This window comes from Tauraco erythrolophus, chromosome 2 (assembly GCF_009769465.1).
Source record: "Tauraco erythrolophus isolate bTauEry1 chromosome 2, bTauEry1.pri, whole genome shotgun sequence".
NCBI lineage: Eukaryota > Metazoa > Chordata > Aves > Musophagiformes > Musophagidae > Tauraco > Tauraco erythrolophus.
The window spans coordinates 30,716,354-30,742,843 of NC_141466.1; the positions used below are offsets into that span (position 1 = coordinate 30,716,354).

The following is a 26,490-nucleotide window of genomic DNA, read 5'->3' on the forward strand; positions in this document are numbered from 1 at the left end:
ACTGTTCATTTTGATGCTTAAAGATACTGGACAAGCAAATGTTTGTTTTATGTGATGATTATTATAATGTAAAACTTGCAGTTTGTCTGAAGTCCTCCATCACTAAGCAGTCCTCCTGATCTAAACTTAGCTCAAGACAGAAAGGGCTGTGGTTTTAAAAGTGAAGTCAGGCAGAGAACAGAGGTTTCAGTATTTATGAGTGAATGGATCAAGGCTTTTCCCTGTTATCCAGTCCTGCAGTTCTGAGACATGCATTGCCATCTCTGCAGGCAGAGTTTCACAGGAGTTTAGGCACCTACAGGGAGTTAAAGGCCTCTGTTACTATTTCAATGAGTGCCTTTCATGAGCAGGATTCTGCATGTCTTGGCTGCCACAGTGGGTATTCCAGCCTGGGATGTGTCTTCCCAGCCAACTGATACTGGTGCTGTGGCTGGTGGCTTTCTCTGGGCTGCCTGGAGGGTGCCAATGGGGCACATCTTCACAAAGTTGGAAAAGAAAGGCAGCAAAGGCTCTAGTCCTGTCAGCACCTGCAGACTTAGGTGTCCTTCCATCTGATGTGCCCCTGGGGACACTCGGGGCATCTCTGTAACATCAGGCCTCAGAAAACAGTGAGGCAGTGAAGGGAACGTGGCTTTCATCTCATGTCTGAAGTGCTGAGGATGAAAAGCCACCAGCCCTAAGGTGAGGCAGAGCCACCTCTCCCAAGGTTGCCCCACACTGAGGGTCCAATGTTTCTGCAGTAGGGGGGTCTTTTGTTTGAGGAAGTGGGAAATTGAAGAAGGAGCTGCTTGAAAATCCTGTGCACATCGATCTACCTCTCTGGACATCTAAAACTCATCAGGAGGAGCTCTGGCTGCATCACGACTGGAGGAAATTCTTTTAACTAAGCATAAAAAGAGCTGATTTGTTTATCACTTCATGCATAGGTTAGAGGAAGGCAAAAATGTAGGAAAAAATAATAGGAAAAATCTCTGAATGTCGATATGTAAGGCTTCCAATATTAAAAGTATAAAACCCACAAGTTTATCTCACTTAGAGAGCTATGCACTGTAGCAATTGTATGAGCAGAGACAGTTGAGAGTCTGCTCCACTGAAAAAATTTGTTCAGTGGATATTATTTTTTTAATAAAATAAGATCCTGATAAGAAGTGAACAACAGGAGCTGCATTTACAATGGTCACTGTTTTGAAATGGGTGAAGTAGCTATGAATGCTTTTTGGCTCTGTTTCCTCTCTTTAAGTGGCTTTGGAAACTTGTAAATATTTTTCTCTCCATGATGATCCAAACAATGTACATAAAATTTTGCAGGATTTATCTATATCTGTCTAATAGATATATATACTCACACGTGTGTGTGTGTATATATATTCATACACATGTATGTGAATATAAACAAATATATATATATGTTTATTAACACATACACATGCACTCATCTGTATATATATAATACAATGGTGGTTGTTCAAAGCTTTTTGATTCCCACAGCCTGAACTGAAAACACATATTCCTAGAGGTAAAAACATAAAGACTTTCTTTTGCATTGTTTCATGCAAAACATTTAATCATTATTGCACATCCCTTGTAAGATCAGTGGTTTAACCCAAATCTTCTTTAGCTGTGATGAAAAATCAATACTAGATTGGTTTTTGGCAGTGCCTGTAACACAGATTGGTACAGCTAGGAAACAGGGGGTCCTTGTCATCACCCATCTTAGCAGACCTGACTCTGAGCACTGTCTTAAAACCTGAGATGTTAAGGAGGGAGTGAAATGCTGTTCCTAGTAAAATGATGGCTGCTCCATTGCTCCTCAAAAGTAAACCCATCACGCGTGGAGAATTGCAGGCAATGGAACAGTTCTGCATTGGTAGGAGAGATACTTATCGCAAATTAATTTCTTATCTAACATCTTTCAGAGTATCATGTAGAGCGTAATTTCTGTTTTTCTTGAGGCAAAAACCTTGCGGACTATATCAGTCAATAACATTTATTTCTCTTGGTTCTTTCCAGGGATAACCACTGTGCTGACCATGTCCACGATCATCACTGGGGTGAACGCCTCCATGCCCCGTGTTTCCTACATCAAAGCAGTGGACATTTACCTGTGGGTCAGTTTTGTGTTCGTCTTCCTCTCGGTGCTGGAATATGCAGCAGTGAATTACCTGACTACGGTGCAAGAGCGGAAGGAGAGGAAACTTCGGGAGAGGGTGAGAAAAACTTATGTTTTGTTCATCCATTTACTCCTTACTGCTGATCTGGTCTTTATATTGACTGGTTTGTGTCCATAAACGGGAAAGCACTGACATCTGTGAGTGTATAATTGAATCCCTTTAGACCACTCCACCTCAGGCTGAATTGCTAACACCAGAAAACCAGGAGTTGGTCTCAGGGGTCTTGGTAGATATATCACAGGAGACAAAAGTGTGATCTGAACTGGGGAAGTCTGCAACCCCGGACTGTGTGGGAATGACAAGTGGGGAAGGAATCAAATCTGATACTTGACTGCAGCTGCCACAATTGCTTGACATATTCAGATTAATTGACACAGAGGATATAAGGGATTTCATAGATTTCATAGATTTCGTTTGTGCCGGTGTCACTGCCTGTGCTTCCTTGGGAAAGGGCCAGACTGGTCAAATTGAGAAAGGCCCAAGGTAGCCCCCGTTCTGTCCTCTATCAACACAATATCGTGTCTTAATGTGACAGGAGGTCTCTAGTCCTTTCTCCTACTCACAGCAGGGCCAAGCTGCTCCCCTATGAAAGACTCAAATAATCTGAATACAATATGTCAAGCTTCCCAGAAAAGAGATCTGTGTTATGCCTACATTAAGAAGTTAAATGTGCTGATGGACATGTAGTATCTAAAACCAAACCTCTTTCCCTCAAAATCAGTGTAGTTGGTGTGAACTGCCTGTGGCAAATGGTTCGGTGGCCCATGCTAATTCTCGATCTGTACATGGAATATTTTGATTTTTGTTGGCCTGGACAAAATTCGGGCCAGAGACATTTCTGACACTCTAATAGTATTATCAGCTGAGTTCCCACGTCCAGGAATGCTCTTTGATTGTGCTTAACTTATTAGTGTAGACTAAAATTGCTGCAGAGTGAAATTACATAGCACACTTCTGCATGTAGATGCCTATGTGAAGATGGGTCAAATTTAAGACTCTGTCCAGAGAGCTGACTGTCATCATGTACATGAAGCCATGGCAACTGTAATTTGACATTGGGGCTAACAGTAAATCTGCAAAATTTCTTTCTCTGCTGGGTCTTTCAGCAATTAGCTTATTGCTGTTAACTGCTTTCCCTTCCACCCACTCACCATCTCCTGGATCTGTCATCAGCTGATGATAAAGAGCTTGATGTAATTCTTCCCTGTGTGTTTTTGGTCTTTTGATTTTTTAAGTTTTTTTTGGGTACATCTGTTTAGTATAAAATATGTCTTAAAATCCAACTGATGTTCAGCTTTACCCATGGAGTGCTCCAAAAAATTCCTAGTGATAGGTCTAACAAATAGAGCAAATGGGCTACAAACTTGTCATGTTTTTCTGCACACAATCTGCTGATATAAAAAAAAATTTATTATTACTAGAACACAGAAAACAATCCCTAAATTGATTTTCAGATTTTCAGTAATCAATGTGAACTGTTGGTTAAATAATTTGAATAAAAGCCTTGAGTTCAGAGTTTTCCAGTGGAATCTTGAATATTACATTTTCAGGTATATGTACTTCATATATATATATATATATTCAGGTTACATACATTCTGTACTTAATTATTTTAACTGAACTTATCCTTGAAAACAACTCCTTGGAAAACACACACATCAAAGTTGGTGGAGGAGGGAATTGGAGGCGAAGACTTACTGGGTAAGGAAAGCAGTCTGTGGGAATCAGAGGCAGGAACTCCTAGCAGAAAGGAGATTTTGGAGTCCATTTTCATTACATACAAATATATAACCCATATTGCTGAGACAGAAACCCTGTAGACTTTAAATAGTAGAAGACAGTATTTGCTATTCAAAACTCTACTTGTATTCATTGGTTTTTCTAGACTTGTGGGATGCTGGTGCTGCTGAAGCCAATGCAAGCTTTGACATCAACTTCAACAGAGCTGGGATATTACATTAGGCTTTGAACTGGTCCTCTCCTTGGTTTAAAATCAGATTTACAAAGAAAACGTGTATCTGTGAAACCAAAACTTAACTTTTTTCCATAACATGTACTGGATAAGCCATTTCCACAGATAAAACTGCGTCTTGTCCCTGAATATTTATAAATACAAAGACTGCAAAATAAGGAATCTCAAGCCAGCAAGGCTGAACAGAGCTAGCTAAGAAAATCTTTTAGTTAATTTTTATGTCTACTAAAGCACTTTTCTAACATTTTCTGAAGCTGCTTATCCAAGCAGTGTAGCTAGACCATCTCTTCCTTTTGGAACACAAGGGGGAAAAAAGTGACTTTTTTGTTCAAAGAGAAAATTACAATATCTTAACTAAATCTCAGGCTCACCTGTTTACAAGCTGTCTGTTAATAGAAATATGTCTTTTCTGTTGCTAATACGTTCTTCCAGTGTTCAGCCATATTTCTTGTTTATGTTCCTAGTTTCCATGTACGTGTGGAATACCTCATTCGAAAACTATGATGCTTGATGGAAACTACAGTGAATCTGATGCCAACAGCCTGGCAGGATATACAAGAAACCAGATGGTCCCAGAGGAAGAAAAACAAGAAAAGATAGTTGTGCACTTAGCTATGAGCAACGAATCTAATCTATCAAGGAAGAGAGGCCTGAAGGGCCATGTGGGCTTGCGCATCATCCAGAACACTCATGCAATTGATAAATACTCAAGATTAATATTTCCAGGCACCTATATATTTTTTAATTTGATATATTGGTCTGTCTTTAGCTAAGCATGCTGTCACAGCAGTGACTGAAGCAAAAGACATTTACAAAACTCTCTTTCGTTGGTTCTTTTTCAGTCTAATATAGATGCAAAGCAAGAAAACTGATTATTTTATTGTTTCTTTGGAGGGCAAACAGGAGGTCACGTCCTCCACTGGGCAACTCCATGCACAGGCATCATGGAGGAACCTGCTGTGCTGGTTGCTTTCCAACCTACAGCCCAGCTCCCATTTGCTTTATGACACGTCATTTCTCATACTTGAAAATATGTGCTCACCATTCACCCAAAAGGTGCTGTACGTTCATTTGGGGCCATCCATGCTGATGATGCCTGCCGTGCAATGGACAACCAGAGACAGTGCTCACATGGGCTGTCAGGAATTAGACAAATGCAACTCACAAGGGGAGGTTTGGACAGTGCATCTCCTATAAGGGAACTGAATGAGGCCTTTTCTTTTAAAAATATCTGCTTTTGAGCAAATCCTTTTAATTTTCTTTGGCATATGAACATCTTATTTCTTTCCATTGATTTATGAAGATGACCTCATTTTAGGGTTGAAAATTTGCTTTCTCTAAATAGGACCTTCATTGATACCATTAGGATAGCTGACTGGCCAGGATCAACAGGGTTGGTTACAAGGTGCAGGTGGTATGTTTGAGTCAGTGGTAATTTTTTTTCCAGGTTAGAAGTAATGAGTGATGATGAAGTAGAGCAAAGAAGCCCACAGTCTCACAGAAGATGGCTCTCAGGGTACATGGGTAATGAAAACAGGGAGGTTTAGGCATGTGTTCTCTATAAAACTTGAGCACAGCACATGACGTGTAGCACATGCCCTCTAAAATGAAAGGGGAAGACGACATGTTGCATGCCAGTCAACATACGGTGAATGATCAGTGTCTTTGCAACCGCAGCTTTCTCTCTTCAGAGGCAGAAAACAGTTCTTAGGGCAGCACTGGTGGCTTTCAAGGATTTCCTCACTCCTATGAGGAAAGTGAAGCCCACAGAGAAATTGTATATCCTAACGTGCCTCTCCCAGTCAAAACGTTGTCCTTCTGTTCAGGCATTTTGGATCAAGAGGGAGAGCTGTCTGCCAGAAACTCTTTCTGCAGAAACATAGGCATGTCAGATATTAAATGGCCAAGACTAACACTGTGGGATTCAATAAGACCCTGTCTGGCCTCTGGCTTCAAGGTTGATGTAAGTAAGTCCTTTGAAGCTGCTGGAGAGCATTGTAACAAGCTTCTGTGCTTGGCATTTCATTTTCATCCCGTGGTATTTCCCTCTGCTTTGCTAACAACGCTGACAGCAAAACCCAAATGTAGAAACGTGATAGCAACAAGACAACGATGTTCAGGTTTGTGTGCTCCTTATTTTTAGAAAAAAACATGGCTTTTTGGCTGTAGTAGAGATTATGTTCCTCAAAACATTTGGTTACCAATGGAACTCAGCAGGGCAGGCAGAGCCTGAAGCGTGAAGACCCAGGACTGAGGTTAGAAGCTGACTCAATGAAAAGATTAAGTTATACATCCGATTGGAATTGGGCCACGAAGATTCAGATAAATCACATGAATAAAGGAAAAGCAAACAAAAATACTAATAAAACTGTAACTATGTGTTGGTGTGTGAAATTTTCTGCTTACTGTAGCAGTAATTCTTATGTCTTAAATCTCAAAAGGTGTAGAAAATGGCAGGGAAGTGCCAACTACAGACTGTCAACAATACCCAGAATTGTTCTTGTGCCTCAAATATTGCTAAGTCACACTGATTTGCTGGAAACAAAATTGATAAGAGAAACTAAAATTAACATCCGTATTCCCCTTTCACCCGTCACGTTAATAACTGACATTAAGGGAGTTCCGTGTGGTCATACAACTAAGAAAATACAGCCCTGAAATCGCTGGTAAGAAGGGAAGCGCAGTACCTGAAAGGAAGGATTGCTCCGTATCCCAGCCTGCCGCTTCTCTCCTGAGCTACCAGGGCAGTGCATTTACCACACAGAGCTCTTCTCGCAGCTGAAACCTCCACACTTCTCGCATCGACAGGTGGAGATCACTACAATAAAGAGGCAAAAAATATTACAGAAATAGCCCACCCATCTTTTGAGAGGTTAAAGCCTGGACATAACGGCGTGAGTTCTTCAGCATTAGCAGTTTTGAGTGTAGGATGGGAACCAACGCTGCGGCTGGCAGCAGGACAGAGCAGGAGAGGGACTTTTGCCGGGGCAAGGGAGCGGAACTGAACTGGCATGGGGAGAGAGAAATGCGGTTCCCGTGCACCCCCGTTTTGCCAGTCTTTCTACCTTAACCGCGGCACGTGCCATTTAACCTCTCAGTGCCTCGTCTCCTCCATCTGGAAACTGGGGAGCAGTAACATTCTACCTCATGAGGTGCCGAGGGGCTTAACTTGCTTAACTAGCACCTATGTGGGGGTGCGGTTATGATTTCTGAGCAGGTGACCCAGTGGGAATCCAAAGGGTTTTGTCTTAGTTACCAGTGAGTTCTTCAAATGTGTCCTCTGAATCAGTCCGGCTGGAAGAAAGTGGGTAGCTTCCCCGCCTTATAATGACATTAAGCCAGATAATTCCCCTGCATTATAATGATATTAAACCAGAGATAAATGTAGCCAAACAGCCAAAAAAAGTGAACATTGTCAGTGAAGAATGCCTCCTGGCCTAGAAAAAAAAAAGAAGTCCTAATGCTTTGCTTTGCCATTTTTTTTTTATTACATCTCCTGTTCCCTTAGAAGTTCTGTGGCAACAGAGACAGTCCTTTAGATCTTGTCATCTTTGTACTAGTACTACCTGTAGTTTAAATGCTAGCTAATAAACATCTTTTGGAGAGGCTACCTTACTGTTATTTTATATGCATGTCTACATAATTGATAGAGATTGAGATCTGTTTATACTAGACTTATTTATATAGCCTATAAATCTATCAAGGAGGGTATTTTTCCATCAAAAGGAAAAAGAAAAATCTGTATCTTGGGCACTACTTACACTTATTATTTGTTAAAAGAATAGATGAAAATCATAGATGCAAATAAAACCAAGACATCTCCTTCAGGCAGCAGATGAATTGTAGTTTTCTGCTTGTTAAGAGGAGAGTGGCTAGGCATGAAGTATTTGAAGTGGCGAGTATTTGAAGTGTGGTCTTGAGAATGTATTTCACCTTTCTTCTCCTCTGGGTCACAAGAGACTTCATGAGCACTGTCTAACTTTTAGTTGCAAGATTCAACCGATGTTTTGAGAAACAGTCCCTGAAGCTAGGCTCTGAATATTGTTTGATGGATACGGCCCAATTTTGTGAAGCACTGCGCATCTGGACGATTAACCTTCCGAAGGCCAGGATTTTCAGATGTGCACAAGGGATGTGGGCGAATGAACCCATCGATGAATACGCCTTCTCTGAATGACCTGGTCCAATTGCAAAGAGAGAAAATGTCAGCCCCGCACATTCTGTCTGGCTCTATTGTACTTTTGCTTACCTCTAACCAAATAATGTCTTTGAAAGAAAGAAACTCTCTCTCTATATATATATGTACACATATGTATAATGTATGTGAAGGTAGCATATAATAAAGGAAGACACTGGGATGTGTACCTATGTTAAATAGTGTATATATGTGAAATTGTAATATATTGTATGTAAATTACCATTTATTATGCCCAGAAAACTTACTGTGTTGAATTGAAAAAAAAAAGGCTCTTGCTGCCAGCCAAGGGCCAAGAAATGAAGTACTGGCAAGCTATTCCATAAATAAAAATTATGGGTTCTCTCACATTTTCCTTCTGAAAAAGGAAGTGTTGAGAAGTTTGCAAGAAAGACTGATTGTTCAATGGGTACAATCCACTGTGCTGCTCACTGTAATCAAACCTGGTAATAAAATAACAGATAGAAAGGATGGAAAAGAGTCCATTTCATGTGCGAGGTTTAAAATGTGATTTTATTTCTGTTTGGAGATCTGTTACCTATGAGCTAATGCCTACTGTCAAGGATCCGAATAAACACCTCCTTTATAACTGATTTTGAATAAAAAGCATCTCAAAAGGTGGAAGAAATGTAGTGGAAGCATGCAAATACTTTGAAGTATGCAAAGCTCCTTGGGAAAACTGAGCCATTAATTACAGCTATAAGCTACAGAGACCTTTTGTGAAAACTGCAATCCACAACTGAAGAAATTTTAATAATTACTTTACATTTAAGGGCACATTTCCAAAAGTGCAAATGGCAGGTATACTTCTCAATTTCCGTTTGACTATAAATGAGAACTTGTAATTTAATTCCTCTTTTGTGCCTTTGAAAAGATTGTCTCCACACTTACCAATGGAAGATAAAACCACTCTTAGGTCCCGGCTGCCCAATCTCAGCTATTATCCCCAATGTAGACAATGGGACTGAAGGAAATGCACACGGGCGAGGCTGATACCAGCACCATTGAATAATGGCTCTCGTCTGTCAAATTTCCACAATGAAGAGATTACAGCAAGGTACAGTCTGAGTGAAATTTAGAGAACAGAAAAATATATTTAGAAAACAGCAAGACTTTAGCACTATTAAAATTAAAACGTAATCCAGTCTCACACTAAGCTGATTAATTCCTTTGAAAAAATGACATCTGAAATAATGTATCAGGGTCATTACTTTCCTGGTCAGAGGAATTACCGTTTCAGACGAGGGGAGAAAGGTGGGGAGGGAAATTGTGCACCAGCAGGGGGTAGGGTGATGCTCTTGGCGTCTGTCACTCGGAGTGGTGCTGGGGCGACCCCAGGTTGAGCAGAGCCCATTGCGGAGGTGAGGATCGGAGGATTCAGTTTTTCCAAGACACTCGGTGTCTGTGCATCACATGTCACCCTGTGGCACTCTTTGATTTCGGCAAGAAAAAGCTATCTTCTGCTGGGCCTAGGCTTAGGCTGGCTGTGGACTGGGGATTGAGGCAGGGGGATCTTGAAAAACACGCAAGATTTGATTTGCACCCACAGCTGTCCACAAAATTTTCTCTAAATGAATCTTGCCTCATGCCACCGACTTTTGTTGCTAGCCTGCGTTGCACCCATAAAAGAAGACCCCTGAACAAGGACAGCCCGGCACTGCACTGCCTGCTCCTCAGAGCAAGCAGCAAAGATTTTCTACCTTTGAGAAAACACACAAGACTTGTCTTGGCCAGTCGTCTAAACTGGACTTCTCCCACAAGTCTTTCTGGGGGCTCTGAGCATGGATATGCCCACTTGCAACCATAGAAATTAGCTTAGGAAAAGTGCCCGGCAACTCAATCCGTGCAAAATGCATATAAGTGATGTGGGGGAAAAAAAAAGAAAATATTTTACTGCTCTACTTGTCATGCAGATTTATAGAAGAAAATTGTGTGCTTAGCTTAGAGGGAATTCAGAGAGGGAAATGAAAGGACAAGTTAATTGTAACGACAGTTTGAATTACTTGAACAAATATATTTTGGGAAATGGGACAGAACATTAGAGCTGTAAAACTCTCTAGCCTCCCGGCTCTTTCCATTTTGTCTGGATTTTTATTAGGGTCCAAATTCATTTCAACCATGAAATTTTAAACCTTTCTTATTAAGGTGCATAATGACCATATTTTTATAGGTACAGCTGGGAGAAGACCTTCAGTGCCGTGCACAGACTGTAATCGCAGCCTCCAGGAGAAAATACTTTTTTCATCTGGGGTTTCAGGAGAGCTGCCATTCTACAAAACGGGAAAGGCAGAGTTATTCAGCCGTTAGGTAGGGAGACAAGACACTCTCTGAGGAGCTGGACAAGAGAAAGATGGAGTCATTTGCACCAAACAGCAGCCTCAGCACCTAATGCGTATTGCCAGGTGCTCAGGTGTGGTGCTGAGGAGGACTGCACGGGGAGGAAAGGAAGCTCCTGCTTGGGCCAGATCTGGAGAGACTGACCACCTTGGATGGTCACCCCCAACCATGACGGTGGCACAGATGCAAACTGCCACCCTGGGGAAGGTGACAAAGCACGTTTCCTCAGGTCTTGGTCCCACGTGCTGTGCCTCCGTCAGACCTTTCCTTTACAAGATCAGTGTCCACCTGACCCCAAATGGCTCTGATCTGGCCCTGGGACAACATATCTCTTCCTTAGGCGCTGAGACTGGGGACTTTCCATTTGTGTTTTGCCCATGAGGAAGGTCAGTGCCCTTGTCTGCAGACGTGGTGGCTGTCTGCAGGATTCTGCTGTCAGATTCCTGCCACGCCAGACATCCCTTTCCTCCTGACAATGGCCCAGGAGAGAAGAAGGAGGAGCTGTTGCTTCAAAAGGCTGATTCCTTTGGAGAGGGGCTGGTGAACAGCACAGAAAGCGGAGGAAAAGATCAAAATGGGAGGCCCTGCTGATTATTTGAGGTCAAATGATCTGCCCCAGGCTCTCAGGCACTCTCTGCCCTAAATGGCAGAGGACATGAAAACTATGCATCTCAAATTTGAACTGAGCTGCTGAATGGAAATGGCACTTGCAGAGATGCCCAGAGCCCTCACTGCCACTCGCACAGGGTAGGAGCTCTGTGGGTTTCATCTTTTACCTCACTAACACACGCAGGAATGCCTGGTGCCTAGCAGTGATGCTACCCAGCAGTGATGTTACACCGGATGGATGCTGCCTATCAACTTGCCCTTCCCCAAGCTCAGCTTTTCACTGAAGGGCTCTCCCCATCTCCTGCCATCACTCTCATGCAGGCCCAGCAGTGCAGTGCTTAGTAGGACATGGCTCCTTTCAAAAAGAGAGAAAAGTAGGGAGAGGGAAAGAAGCGAGAAGAGGAAAAAAGTCCCCCCACAAATGAATTATTTTTGTGACTGTGCCAGAGGCAGTGTTTTGACAAGCCATTAACTGCTCCTCACTTCTTCAGCTTTTCTTTAATCATGGCTGTAATGTTTGTGCTTTCTCTTCCTTAGTCCTCTGGCAGCTGATGCAAACATTACAGCATGTCAGTATTCTTCCCACGTCTCAACTGGTGACAAAAGCCATGAAAATCGGTGACTAACAGGTCCAGCGCAAACCACCTTCGTGCTGGTGTTCTGCCAAGGGAAGCAACCATCGGGGCTGTTTTATAAGTACAAACTCTGTCTGTAAGATCCTTTCCTTATGTGTGAATCCAATAAACCAATTAGTTGAAGCAGTTTAACTGGGAGAATGTAAAACAGCCTGGTGTGAATTAAAAAAAAAAAAAAATCTGTTTAATTTCACAGAGGAGGAAGCAGCCTTAGAAATAAATTCGATGCTTGTGCTCACTTCAGGTAGCAAGCACCACAGTGCAAATACATGGCACGCAGCCATGAGAGGCTTGGCCCGGCTGGCTGGAGGGTGCGGGTCCAGGAGGCACACTGCAGGAGAACCCACGAGCACATCCAGGATTGGAGCAGGCATCCAGGAAGCACTTTAGATCCAGAGTTTCATTCCTCAGTCTCTCCATCCTGTGCTGCTGGACTGCCACCTAAGCCCTAAAATGCTCACACTTGCTTCCAGGCATGTCCGTTCCCAGTATGGAGCTGCCTCAAAGTCTCATGGCTACTCCAAGGCATGTCCCTGCTCCCTGGTTCAGCCTGTATGGAGCTGAATACCTTGATGTTCACTTCTCAGGAGCCTTCAGGCTCACTCACCCAGCTGATCATCAAGTTCTGCTCAACACTGTAGCGTTAAACTGCCCCTGGGGCTGTTTCCCAGATACCTCCCTGAACCTGGACATGCCTCAACACCTCGAGCTCCTTGCCTGTATCTCAGCCCAACCTCCCCACTTTCTGCTGTCATTAGAGCATGTAACAGACTTGAAGACTTCACATGCGCTTGCTGCCAAGCAGACACCCCTCCAGCCATCTCCTGGTGCCTACCCTCATCCTCGTTTCTCCTCCTCATGAGGCTATGAGAAGAGATCAGAAATCGCCCAGAAGCAAACTGATAGCAGCCGCAGAAGAGAGAAAGAGGCTGAAAAATGTTCCTCAAGGGATGGGAACGCTGGAGAGGGTGAAGGTGGTGAGCTCAGTCCCTGGGTGCTTGGGCAGAGCACCCGTGCATGGTGTAGAGGATCGGTGGGCACCGGAGCTCTGGCGTGGCGCGGGGAGGCTCAGCCTGGCTCCTGCACCAACATCTTGCTGGCCCAGGAATGGGCGACTTGGGGCACGTCCCCACCACCGGGACAAGGTGGCCACGCTGAGCACTGCTGCAGCAGCCAGGCGACACAGGCCTGGCGGGGCTATGGGGACACCAGCCAGCCTAAGTCTGTGCAGATATCCATCAAGTTTCCTCTGCTCTTTACTTCTTTGGACCAGGCAATCTCCACTCTGTCTGTGACTCTCCTTGAATCCTTATTTACAGAAAATCCTCACAGCAGCCTTGCTGCAATCAAGCCATACAAGCCCTCCTCACCCCCATCATTTCCTTCTGTGGAAGAAGCAGTATGGTTTGAGGTTGGAATTTGATTTTTTAAAATTTTTTTTACATATATGTTTTTCTGTGATTTCATTAAATGTCTCATTATAGCATGTAGAGGTGATAACTTATCCACAAACAACTGCCCCATCTTTTCCATAACACCTGCTAAGATTACTTGGCAGCCTAGAAGTGACTAGTTTTGAACATTTACAAAAATTCTACTGGGCAAAATAAACCCTTCTGCTGACTTAATCATCAATGAACTCACACATTGTGTAAATGCATAGAAATGCTTTTCCATGCCTCCTGTATCTCTGCAAGCTTTGGTTCCTGCCATGGTGGCAAATAATGCCCCCAGTATAATCCAAAACAGGACTTTCATAGGATGGGTCTCTTTCTTTTATCAGCTTGACTGTCCAGCAAGGAGGCTCTGAGGAGCTGAGGCCACATCCCACAGCTGGGCAGCAGAAAGGCAGGAGAAAGGCTGAGCCCGTGCCCTGCCCGGCTGCCCTCGCTCCCCTGTGCCAGCACACACGTGGGCAGGCAGGCGGAAAGCTGGGCCCTGTGAGTGCCTGGGATATGGATAAGTGCATTTTCATATTACATCTAATGTAATAAGGCAGTTAAATGCCCCTAGTCTGGGGAGGACAGCATGTTAATAAACGGTCGTTACCAGCAGTTGACAGTTGGTTAGCACAGATTAATTCCTAATGAAGAAAAAAAACTCTTTATGTAATGTAATGCTTCTGGCTGGGGATCAAGGGTTGCAATCATCCACCCACGGCAGACCTTTAAATCCGGCTTTGTTCCACTGCGGGAAAAATAGACAAAAAAACCCCAACTGCTATTTTTTAAAGGTTATGATTCAGCCAGCGTCACTCATATCCTAATTCCAGGAGCGCTGGGCTTGTTTCCTAAAGAGTACAATATGTTGCACCATAGCCTGGTGATGCAGATGTGGCAGAGGAGGCGGGATGGGGGACACCGCACGGACCCCGAACCCCAGGGTTGCAGGAGATGGCCTCGTGCAGGTCCAGGCTCTCACATCTGGCGGGATGATGCTGGCTCCCTGACTGAGGCCAGGGGTGTCTGGGGCTGGCCCGTGGGTGTCAGAGTCGTTGCGGGAAGGTGTGAGGAGCAGGGGTGCAGCTGTATTGGGCTGTGCTTGCACATGGGACTGGGGTAGTCTGCCCTCACCTTCAAGCAGCCATGAGGAAACCAGCTGTGAAAGCAGGAGGTCAAACCCAGCTTAAGCAGCAGGGGTTTTGGCAGGGGACCATGTAGCTGCCCAGATCCCAGCAGCTGGTGTCATGGTGGACACACACAAACAGACTTTCACCCTTGCAGCCATCAGGAGGCTCCTGGGATCTTTATTTCCACTTTCAAGAGAACAAAATTCACTTTCCTCTCCCTCCCTTCCTAGAGATGAGGCTTTAGGAGCTGGTTCTTGGACTCCTCTGCAGGTGACACCATTTCTCCAGGCTGTGCCAGTGTCATCCTTGTTTGCGGGGGGGGGGGGGGGTGGGGGGGGGGTGGGGGGGGAGATGACACTTACAAAGGCACCTGCACCGACCCTGGCAGAGGGTCTGAGATATTGCCCCAAAGCCATGAGATCAAAAGTAAAACTCACTGGAAAGCCAAATCCACTGGAACATCAACAAACATTGTCAATAATTACTCTACCAGTGAAGAAGAGAAATAGAATCACGGAATCATAGAATGGTTTGGGTTGGAAGGGACCTTAAAGATCATCTAGTTCCAACCTCCCTGTCACAGGCAGAGACACCTTCCACTAGATCACTGTGGTTATCCTGTGACCAAGGGATATGGAAGTAATAAAACTGATTCACATACAGGGAAGTGATTTGTATTTGTGGGGACTGTTTTTTTACCATATTTAATTTTACTCATGATCTGATAAGAACCTTCCTACTGATTTTCAGATGATCTCACAGGAAAAATTTGGAAGGAATTTTACAATTATGACTTAAAGCAAGAATTACTGCATTTTACTTGAGCATTTTATATTTTACAGTATATCGACTTACACAAAATAAAGGTACATAAAGTAGGAGAAGCTCCACAAGCTGTGGCATGTGAATAGAGGAAGACAAATGAGACACATCTCCTGAGCAGCATGGATTCTCAGCAGGTAAAACGGCATCTCTCAGATGTTGGGATTTTCTTTCTCCTTTCCGTTTCGCCTTGCTTTTCCACAGTGATGCCAAGCTGCGGAAAGCAGATTAAATCTGTAAGAAATGTGAGAACAAAGTAAGTTCTGTGCAGGCAAAGGACTTCAAATGGGGAGAAAGGCTGGCGGCGGAGATACTGTCACAGGCAGAGACTTCAAAAGAGACGCAGCAGGTGATTAACTTTGCAACTAATCGGTGCAGCCGGAGCAAGGTACGCTGCTGCGTGAGCGAGGCTGAACTCTGCAGATTTCTATTAAAGTGACTCCTTAGAGTTTTTGCCATTTATGTAGGCTTGCCTGGAAGAGCCCTGTGCTCATGTCTGGGAGCACAACGTTGTGTCTAAGGACTTCCCATCTCCTTGGGTCCCAGGATGGGGGTGCAGGGGCACTACTGCTGAGGGATCATGCGGCCAAAACCTGGCCAGCAGCACCCCCAAACCACTCCGTGGCTTAACCTAGCCACTGTGGGAGATGAGGGAAGTGAAAAGAAACACCACAGGGCTGTTGCCCAGGCTAACGCTGCTCAGGTAAGACATCTCCAGAAGTCCTCGACCACCAAAGGACTGTCAGCCGATGGCACCCACATGTGCAAATGAGGCTTCTCAGCAGGCTGCCATGTAAGTAATGGGGGTTGGGTACTGATGTGAGCAGAGTAAATGGTCATTTCCCCCTTTCTAAGCCTTTTTCACACACTGTTTTTTACCAGCAAAGTCTCAGCACAAAACAAAATCCATGGGCAACTCTGCATGTGCTGTAATGGAAATCATAGGCCACATTTATAAGCAACAGAAAATTTTGTGACAACAATACAAAGTGAGCAATGAGGTGAAAACATTGCATTATTGACATCAGAGATGGAGCAGTCCCATTAGATCATCTTAATCATCTCTCAAAAATGCTGGATGTTTTCTAATACTTTGTCTGGACTATGAAAGAAGTTACTGCTAAAGAGATGCCAGCCTGGTTAATGGCTTTTTTGGCTCTGGCACACTGGACAATGCCTTTAATGCCAAAAGGAGAGATGAGCTCTTCCAAGGAGCTGCAGAAGCCATGTGCAAAAAGCATGTACAAATTAACAACAATAATTTTTTAATTTGCTCCAGCACTAGAAAAAGACAAAACAGAACAGACAACGTTCTACAGAAATCCCAATATGTTCTTGAGCTTTGGGGTTTTAAAAGAATCAAGTCTTAAAAAAAAGTTCACCAACAATTTCTGTCTCAAAACGTGTTGCTTTAAAAATGTTTGCTTTGTACTTTTTCTGAGTTTATTTAATTTCTTGCTCAGTCTTACCATTAAAAGAAGCTAAGGAACAAAAGGAAAAAGTTTGAAAAGCTTGCAGAAATATTTTAATGGAGAGGGGAAGATGATTCTGGGGGGACTTTTTCTCCTTTTTTTTTTTTTTTTTTTTTTAACTCTACTCTTTTTTAAATGTTGGAGAAGCAGCATTTGCAGGGCTCAGCTCTGGGTGGTAGTGTAGGACTCCGTGCACTGACTGCTGATGATAATACGTGTGTGTTGAGGCCTCACAGCCATATGGGCCAGTTCCTCCACATCTCCCTATTCTGCACAGGGCTCCCAGATATTCGTTGTCTACTACTTTTTTTCTCTGACAGAAATACAATGATTCTACCTGGGGCCCACTGTAGAGAGGTGAAAGCAGGTTTGTCCCATAGGGAGTGTCCTCTTATGCAGGGAAGTCTTCAGTGCAATGGCCAAAAAAGACCCTGACTCCTTCCTCTGATGCCATAGGCACAAAGGAGCAGAGTATCGCCATAAAGATGTACTCACTCATAGCAGTGAGTACGCCCAGTAACCTAACAAGACACCCCAAATTTTTTGGTCACACTTTAAAAGTGCCCATGTTTGGAAAAAAAAAATGCAGTTCTATTTTCTACAGTGACAGCACGTTTATAATCCATGGACGAGTGTAATTGTCTTGTATTTCCGTTTTTGATCATGGAAAGTCAACTTTCTCTTCCAGTTAAAATCAAAACTTCAGTCTGATCTTAGAAATTCTTTCTTTTGACAAGGCATGTTGTTTTCCCAGATGTTATGCTTTAGATATTCAGCACAAAACTCAGCCATCATATTTCTACATACCATGGGCTGAATTTCTAGGAGAGATTTCTGCTTTTCCTGGACTATTTCAGGGCTGACATCAGCATGCTGCTCTGCAAAGCCATAAACTTGCAACTACACATGCCCACAGTCTGCTTTTTGGGTCCTTGCCCAGAGCATCTCAAACCACTGTCTCCCTTTTTATTAGTTCTGCTCTGGATTTCTCTCTGAAATAATTACATTATTTTCTTTTAAAGATAAACCATTCAAATGCTATTAGTATCAAGCCTCCAATACCAAATTCACTCTTGCCATAGAGGGAGGGGAAAGGATTTGGCCTAAGAAATCAGAGCCTGTTTATAAATGCCTGAGAGTTCAGTGAAATTGCCATTCAAACCAAAGCCATAAACAAAACCACTAATGCTAGGCAGCTTGCCAGAATTAGAGAGTGAGGTCTTTTGAAGAGGGATGGGGAGGAAAGGATAGATATGTTTTTTGGGGTTTTTTTGCATCTTTGAGTGAGTTTTACCGCCCGTAGGAGCTGCTCAGCCGGCTCCCCTGAAGTCTCCAGTTATCCACGCATTAGGGCGGCTGTAGACAGTAGCAACCTGGATTTTTTTCACACTTCCCTCACCCTGGGCAGGTTTATGGGCTGTGAGGGACCTTCCCAATCCTTTTCCTTCCCCAGGGGGTACCGGGAAGGTGTTGTTTCTTTCCAGATACAAACACTCATCTGCTTACAGTCTCTTTTTCATGCTGGAGTAAACTCCCCTGATAACACCAAATTGCATGAGCGAGACCCTCAAAAGCCACACATATACTAAAGAAGAGTCTCCTGATCATGTCTTTTTATTCCATGAAAAAATTATTTCTCCCTTTAGGAAGAGTTTTTTGTATTGCTTTTATGCCTCCTTCCCTTTCCATTCCTGCCACGCCTCACTCAGAGTGACCAACATACAACCAGCCCCAAGCTGCTCCCCAAATCCCCTTCACCTCCTCCCCAACCCACTCTGGCCCCTGGGCAACAATGCTGGGGCTGCACAGAGTGGACATCCCTGCCGGGCTCCCATCTGCTGCGAACCCTCTAGCCAGCCAGCCAGGAAAAGTAGCTGTGGAGCTGCTTGTCTCCAGCAGGTGGGAGCCTGTCTGCACTGCTGCTGCCCGCCTGCAACACTGCCTGCTCTGCTGCCTGCCTGCTCGGCTGCCAACGCTGCTGCTTGTGCCACTGCCCCCCTACCATACTGCCTGCTCTGCTGTCTGCGTGCATCACTGCTTGCCTGCCTGCATCACTGCCTTCACCACAGTCTGCACCGCTGCCTGCCTGCCTGCACCACTCAGCACCGTAGCCCCAACCACTGCCCCACTGCTTCCCGTGCCACTGCCTGCACCTCTGCCCACGTTGTGCTCTGAAGAGCAGAGAGCCAGCCTGCGTCGGTGCCGCTTCCCAGTGCAGCTGCCTGTTGCAGACCTTGTGACTCTGGCAAAGAAAGTACCGAGCTGGTATTCCAGATGGAAAAGCACAAGAAAAATAGAGCGAACAATAACAAAAACTTCCCCTTCCTTTTCCTTACCCTCTATGTCCCTGCACCGCAATGGAAATAAAAATTGCAGATGATCCTGTTCCCCTGGCTGCAATTACAGGAGCAGACACAGACTTCAGTGGTGGGTGTAAGGCCCACCTCCCATCCCATCTCATCCCCAAAAGTCCCCAAGGCCAGTACCAGGCAGGACACAAGCAAATGGCACTGGTGGTAGAAGTAGGGCAGCCACCATGTAGATACAAGATACACACCCTGGGGCACAGGTGGCTGCTCAGGGCTACATTGTCCTGCTGCTGATATGGCTCATTCGCTTCTGCGTACCTTGACTTGAATGTGCAATGAAATGAGAGCAAGCGGTTGAATTAGGAAGGTAAGGTGCTGGCTGTGAGAGGGTAAAGAGGACAAATATGAAGGAAGAGGACAAATGATGTGCAATGATGTGCAAATGATGTGCAAAAAAGAGCAATGATGTAAGAACCCAAAACGGTCATAGCAAAAGCAGCATTTGTTATGTTTGTGCTTTTGTGGAGGCTTTCCTTTTTTATGGGTGTAGCTGGTATGTTTTAAACTCTGCCACTCTGCTAGTGGGCTTGCCAGGAGGTGTACATCCAGCTTTCTCTGTTTGATCTGGAAATAGCGCAAGGTAAGATAAATGCTGCCTCTTCTATCTGTTCCCCCTCAGTGAGCTGCTGAGATCTTTCTGACGGACTTTTTGTGCCCCGATCCCCCCCCGGTGCTGTGCCTCGTGCTCACTCATTCACTTCAGTGGCTTTTTTCAATGGCCTCCGCACTTGACTGCTTTAGTGGGATGTACATGGATTCGTATAACGGGCATTGACCTGGTTTGGAAGCGAAAAGAAGAAACAATGATGAAACCACGTGGGTAAGCTAAAAAAAAAAAAAAATAGGACTGGCTTTTTCCGTAACGCAGCTTACCTACCCCATTACAACCCCAACGCTGTGGCCCTTCCTTTTCAACATCTGGCATGCTGTTTTTCCTACGCAGCTCCTGCTCGTGCCAGGTCAAGGCCTCTCTGACCTTGCTGAGCTGGCTGTCCCCTGCTTAACCACTGCTCCCAGGCGAGCACAGGAAGCACTGCTTCATCCAGTAACGGTGACAGCACTTTCAGGAGGCTTTTATGATTTCCGGAACTGATGGACCAGTTCTCAGGGATGCTCTGTAAAATGCAAGAAGTGACAGTGGCAAGCTGCAGCAAGGTACAAGGACAAAGCTGCTCAGAGAGGCTGTGGAAACTTCACCTTGGGAGGTATGCAAAATTCAGCTGTACAGGGCCATAAGAAGCCTAGCCTAAGTTGGATCCACAGGTGTAAGAGCAGAAAGTACCATAAAGACTTTTTTAGTAGATTATACAGCAAAACAAGCCCATTCCTCACTGTATGCTTGGTGGAAAAGAAATGCAAACATCAAGATTCCCTCTTAAGGCTCAGCTCATACTTGTATAAAGATTCAAATATTCCTGCAAACCAAAGGGAAAAATTAAAACCATGGCATGGGACAAATACGGCAGCTCTAGACAGTGGTTGTGTTAATTAAAATTCAGAGTCCCAAACAATTTATTGGAATAGCAAGAAACCAGATACCGAGGCTGATGATCTCGCATCCAGCCTTCATTGCTTTATGACTTTGATGTGCAATGAGCCCATCAAATACTTCAATAAAATCTCAAGAGATCAATGATAATTTGTGCTGCAAAAGGAACATCAAAATGACACTAATACAAAATTGTGAATGATATGAAAACCGAAATTAATAAAAGCTCTGTTCCAGCACAAATCTGTGATGGCACTAAGACCTGACAGTTAATAGCTGCTTCTGGCTATGCAGTCTGAGAAATGACAGGGTTAGAAGTCACGATTTGGTAGGTCAGCTGAATCCCTGAGAAATCTCAGCAACTTCCATGGAGGTAACACTAGGAGCAGAATAGGCTAAGCCAAGAAAAGGGGCACCTCCCAACCTTGACAAGCTGCCCAACACCAGAAGGCTCACCCTGATGGAGCACCCGTAAGCAATGGAGAGCACTGTGAACATCACCCTTATCTAGAGAGACCCCACCGTAAGTGGAAACAAACCCTGCCATCCAGCACTAGGACTTTGCCACACGGTGTTTCATCAAACCCCTCTTGCCATTTGCAACATCTTGAGGTCCACTGAGAGCCCGGATGAGTTTCCTCATGCATTCATTCTCTCCTGCCAACAGTGTGTGACAGCAGGTTAAGATCTGCTGTTGCTGTGAAACTTGTGTACCTGGGGAACCTGCACAAAGTTTGGCCTGTCAGATGCATTGCTCCCGAGTGCTGATGGGCTCATCAATTGTAAGTGACAGAGGAGGAGAGAAGTCTGACTGTGTCAGTCAAGCGGAGGATCCCTATGTTTAGTGGGGATACGAACTTCTCTCCCTTACTAATAGGGCACTGGAAAAATTAGATACTAAAGATATGGCTAAAGATGCTCTAGCAGGTGACTTCTTTGGTAAAGACAAAAGATATTACTACCAGGAGCAGAGTGTTTGGTAAGACCTCATTGGTAATATTTTGTACAATTCTGCTTACATATGTTGAAGAAATACACATGTGAACAGGTGCAGGTGTAGGAAAGGAGTCCTATGATGGTTAGGGAAATAGGGAGGCTGTCTTACAAGGACAGAATTAATGAGCTTGTCTTGTTGAGCCTTGCAAAATCACAGCTGTGACAGCATGTGATTCAGTCTCTGGGCACTTCAGGAAGGATAAATACCAGACAAGGAGAATTATTGATGTCAAAGGGTAAACTGGTCAGGAATAGGACTGGTCATGAGTAATGCAAATCTGGAAAGCAAAAGATTTCTAACTATCACTAATGTTTAGGACCTGTGTTAACAAGTAGTGAGGTCAGAGAAGCTAAAGTGTTGCAAGATGGGGTTTGATGAGTTTATGGAGATGAGTATACAGCCTTTGGGCATCCATTTTCTTTGCTTCTTTACAAGGTTGTCAATTGTTTGGATCACAGGGGTTTAAGACACGTACTTCAGTACTGAGCTGGTCACCTGCTCAAGCTGGGACACTGCCGCACTTGCTTTTTTTTTCATACATGTCACCTGGGTGACCGAAAGGACAGGGGAGCTTTGTTTTTGTCTTCTGATAGTGCACTGGGGACTGGTGACAGATGGAAACTGGGCACTGTTTTCCCTTGGGTCAAACTGGCAGAACAACTTGTTGGTTTCTTTGGGTGGTTTTTGTTCCGTTTCCATCTGTGACATGAATCACTTCCAAGAACAGTTTGTGCTGACACCTGAGGAACCCCCTCATTCTGCAGAGGGCCAAGCAGGATGTTCTACTGCTCAAGAAGCTCTACAGACATACTGAGCTTGCTCATTTGCCAATGGCAGTGATTTCTATGCTACATAGTCATCTGTTGATTCCTGTGCACTTGCAGTCTCTAGCTACAAAGCAAGACCTCTTATTAGTATTTTATTTCAGTTAATTATTCCAGTCAGACTAATGTCCTACTAATCACAGTCTTATATCTTCCAATACTGCACCATATGGTATCTGCAGACAGGGAATCATAAAGGGCAAAAGCTAAGCTGGTGGAGGTAGATACACAATGTGCTTCAATGCAGGCCCAGCCCACTAGTTGTATAAAGACATTAAAAACAGCAGTAAGACAAACTGGGCAAATGAATATTTTGCTAAATTGACATCCTGGGAGACAATAAAGCAGGCGATTGCTTCAGTTAGAATAAAATTTTTAAGAAGAATGCAAATACAAGCTGACTGGGAGAATGGTCTAAAATAACTCCAGTTCTCTTAAGTAGATCTGGAGGACAGAGCAATTGCAGACCAGTGGGATTACGCTTATTGGCAACAGGCTAAAGGGAGACACAGTGGGGAATCTCTGCTGTGGCATTTCTGTTTTGTTGCAGATCTGAAGACCAAAAAGGACTGCAGGCAGTTTTACATCCAGAGGCAGTAAACAGTACCAGCTGCGGTGGTGAAACTGTGTCAGACAAGTTCATCTGTGTGATTCGGGTCATCTGCGATAACCCATTTAGCAGCTTTTAGAAGCTGGCCACTGAAATCAGAATTGCGTGTTACAGATTTGTGGCCTCTGTTTGCTGTTTTCTTCCTGGTGTGTTTCTGTGCAGTTCATAATACCTTTTCAGTTTGTTTTTTATTGTTACTATGAGGCATCAGTGTTACAGTGATGAAGATCAGTAGTGGAGGAAAAGGAGCCAACTGGTAATTTTCCAAATGACCATGTATAATTCACAGGGCTTCAGTACATCCAAATGTCAGACTAACATGATTTCAGCACAGAGATTCAAGGAATACTGTTGTTACAGCTGCCCTGATCTTCAGTCATGTTCCAATGTTAGAGCAAAACTATGAAATAGCTCAGAATTGACAGAGCTGGAGATTTTGCAGCATATTCACAGAGGAAAATAAAAGCTTCTGGATTTCTTTGTGCCAAAAATAAAAAGTTTCAGTGACTCCAGTGAGGAGAAACATGTAGGAAGCCATTGGGACAGGTTGACCGTGGGCATTCAACATATGAGATTCTGTCAGAGCAAACCAAGAATAGAAAGGTGGGACTTGCTGACATTAATCACGTCACTGACTCTGCACACTTAGAAAAACATTCTCAAAAGCCCATGAAGAAGATCCCATGGGGCAGCTCTCTATATGCCAGCCAACTGCACTGGGCTGCTGTCTTCAACAAGGAGATAGGCTCTGCTGGAAGGCAGTGCACCTGACTGACTTAAGACACCTACCTCCTGATAAAATGCATTGTGTCCTAGAAACAATTCCCAGCAGTCTCTGATGGTCAGCTTGGATGTAGCTGTCCATGCTGAAGGTAAGGAATTTGGACAGGTGAGCCCCTCGGCTGCTTACACACTGTGAGGTGCAGGGTGCTTCAGATGCAGTCCAGAGGCTGCCAGTAGACTATGTAGCTTAGAACTTTTCACTCAGTTGTCCCATCCATGTGTTTATCCCTGAATAAATCTGAGCTAAGCTATACAGATGTCTAGTGTTTGACTGACAAAGTTAAAACTAATGCTGAAGCCATATTTGAAATACATGAGTCCTGTGAGCAATGACCAGACAGATCTTTTGTGGCTTGTTGGCAGGTCCATCAAATGGCCACCCATGGAAGTGGGTGATTCCAGGAAGATGCTTACTAAAACCTACTATGTAGCTCAGAGTATGTCTACCAAGAGAGGATACTGTGATATTTGTTTGTCTTTATTTTAAAATATATAAATCATTATAATCTATTTGTTTAAGAAACTCTTTTTGACCAATAATTATGTAAAACTTAACTGTTATAACACACTGCCCTCTGAAGTTAATTATCACTGCCAAATTCAGCAAAGGTTGTCAGATCCAAGCAAATTTGTTTTTCAAAAGCAGTTAGAATTTGCCACATTAGCTGGTGCCAATAATTGATGGTTCTAAGCCTGGCTTATTGACTATTGATCATTTAATCAGCTCTTTCTTATGGCACTGGCTGTTGGACTTGCCCAGATTTATCCCTGTCTGAGAACTAGCCCACGCCATTCAGAAAATCATACTATCTTCAGGTAGAAAATACACTTGTCGAGAAACAAACTTCAGTATTGCTGTTAAAAAAAAAAATTAATTTATTTCTAATTGAAATTTGTCTTCTGTAGTCTTTCAGCCACTGGATCTTGTGACGGTTTTAATAAAGCTATTTTAATAAATCTTTAGCTTGCTGGATAGAGAAGAGCTCTACTTTCAGGACTCGGACAGTGTGTATCATCACATAAAGAGGTAATATAACCTTCACACTCTTACAACATTCCCTTTTTTAAATACACAAGCTAGCAAATTTTGGCCATTTATTTTTTGTATGGGAAGGTACTGTTCAGCTAGTTCACCAAGAAAATTCTTCATTGATATCCAGAATTTCTTCTCTCTATCCTAAAATTATGACCCACATTCTTGACTGTTAGATCAATAGTTTTGCAGTAGGCTGTAGTCACATGACACTAGTAGTTTCTGGGTCTTTCCGTATGTTATTTCGTTTGCTCCTCATTAGAGATCCTTCAATTTTTCTGATCTACTTCATGCCACCACCGACTTATTCAGGAAGCAGTCTGTGTTTTATTCTTGCTCATTGACAAGGGCAGAACAGGGTAAAGAACCAGTCTCTTTGAGGAGATAATTACATTGCCTGATGAAGATTTGCTATTTACAGTCATATATCAATACGTATTTTTTACGCAGTTTTAAAATATTTTCATTATTTTATCTTGATACTGTATCATTGAAGTTCCTTAATCAAAATGTGACGTGGTGCAACATCAAACGCTTTATGGAAGCACATCGCATAGCTTCGTTTCCTCCGGCAAACATGTTTTAAATTAATCAAAAAAGGATTAGCTTGGAAAGATCTATTTTTCTTTAAAGCTATGCTAATTGACATTAATCAAATTACCCGCTAACTCTTTATTTATTGAGTGTCATATCAGCCATTCCAATATTTTGCCTGGGATCAGCGTCAGGCTGAGGGCTGTAATTACTCTGGTTGTTCATTTAATCCCCTCTGAATATTGGCAGAGCACATCTCTTATTAAGCACTTCTGCCTTCTCAGAATTGCTATTGACAGTTCTGTAGCTGTTACTCACACCTGCGTTAGCTTTTGCCTCGAGATGGCCCTGGTGGAGTCTCGGTGTTCGTGTATAACAATTTCTGACTCATCACCCTTCTTTTTTCTTCCCTTTTGGTGCTGTCTTTTGAAAAACATTTTGAATTATTTCTTGGTCGACAGGCCTTAGCGTATTACTGTTGAAATTCCCTATGGGAGTGATGCAGAAGGTCTGTGAGAACGGTAAACTGGGAAACCTCTTTTAGCTAGGGTTGTACATGTGAGAAATGTACTTATAGCAAAACAGGGGAATGTTGCAGGCTGGATAGGAAGGCTGAGGACCAGAATCTAGTAATCAGAGTGAAATTAGTCCCTGTCCAGGATGTGCAGAACATAATTTCAATCCAGTCTGAATGCTTTCTTACCATTTAGTTCTGGATCTTCCAACAGAGCTAAACTCACATCCATTAGGAGAGCAGTCCCTCCTGCTGCAAATCATTGTGCAGTGTGCTCTGGGGATTAGGATATATGAGGAAGTGTCAGGGGAATCCTTAGCACCCATAGCATCCCCTGTACGCCTTCTCTAGTATAGACAAAGATACTTTCCAATGGATTGCACTAGGCAGTAGTATACATGTTTCAATATTTTAATTCAGCTCTCTTAAACTGCTAATGGTAAAGTATCCTTCTAAAAGTGTCTTTTTATCTTTTAGTTTATAAAGTCTCTTTTTCCAGTTCTTATAGCAGAATCTGCGTGCAAAAGGTCAGGTGCCCCACAGCCAAGTACACAC

The 26,490-nt window shown here is 43.7% G+C and overlaps 1 protein-coding gene across 1 annotated transcript in view; it reads left to right on the plus strand.

The window, feature by feature from the left end:
* Positions 1-4,916, plus strand: part of LOC104377313 (gamma-aminobutyric acid receptor subunit rho-2) — a 40,915-nt gene extending 35,999 nt beyond the window's left edge. The window contains exons 8-9 of the mRNA XM_086608200.1: positions 2,011-2,207; positions 4,608-4,916. Of these exons, the coding sequence (XP_086464326.1) occupies positions 2,011-2,207; positions 4,608-4,916 (506 nt within the window). The remainder of the gene's footprint in view (positions 1-2,010; positions 2,208-4,607) is intronic.
* The last annotated feature ends 21,574 nt before the right edge of the window (positions 4,917-26,490 follow it).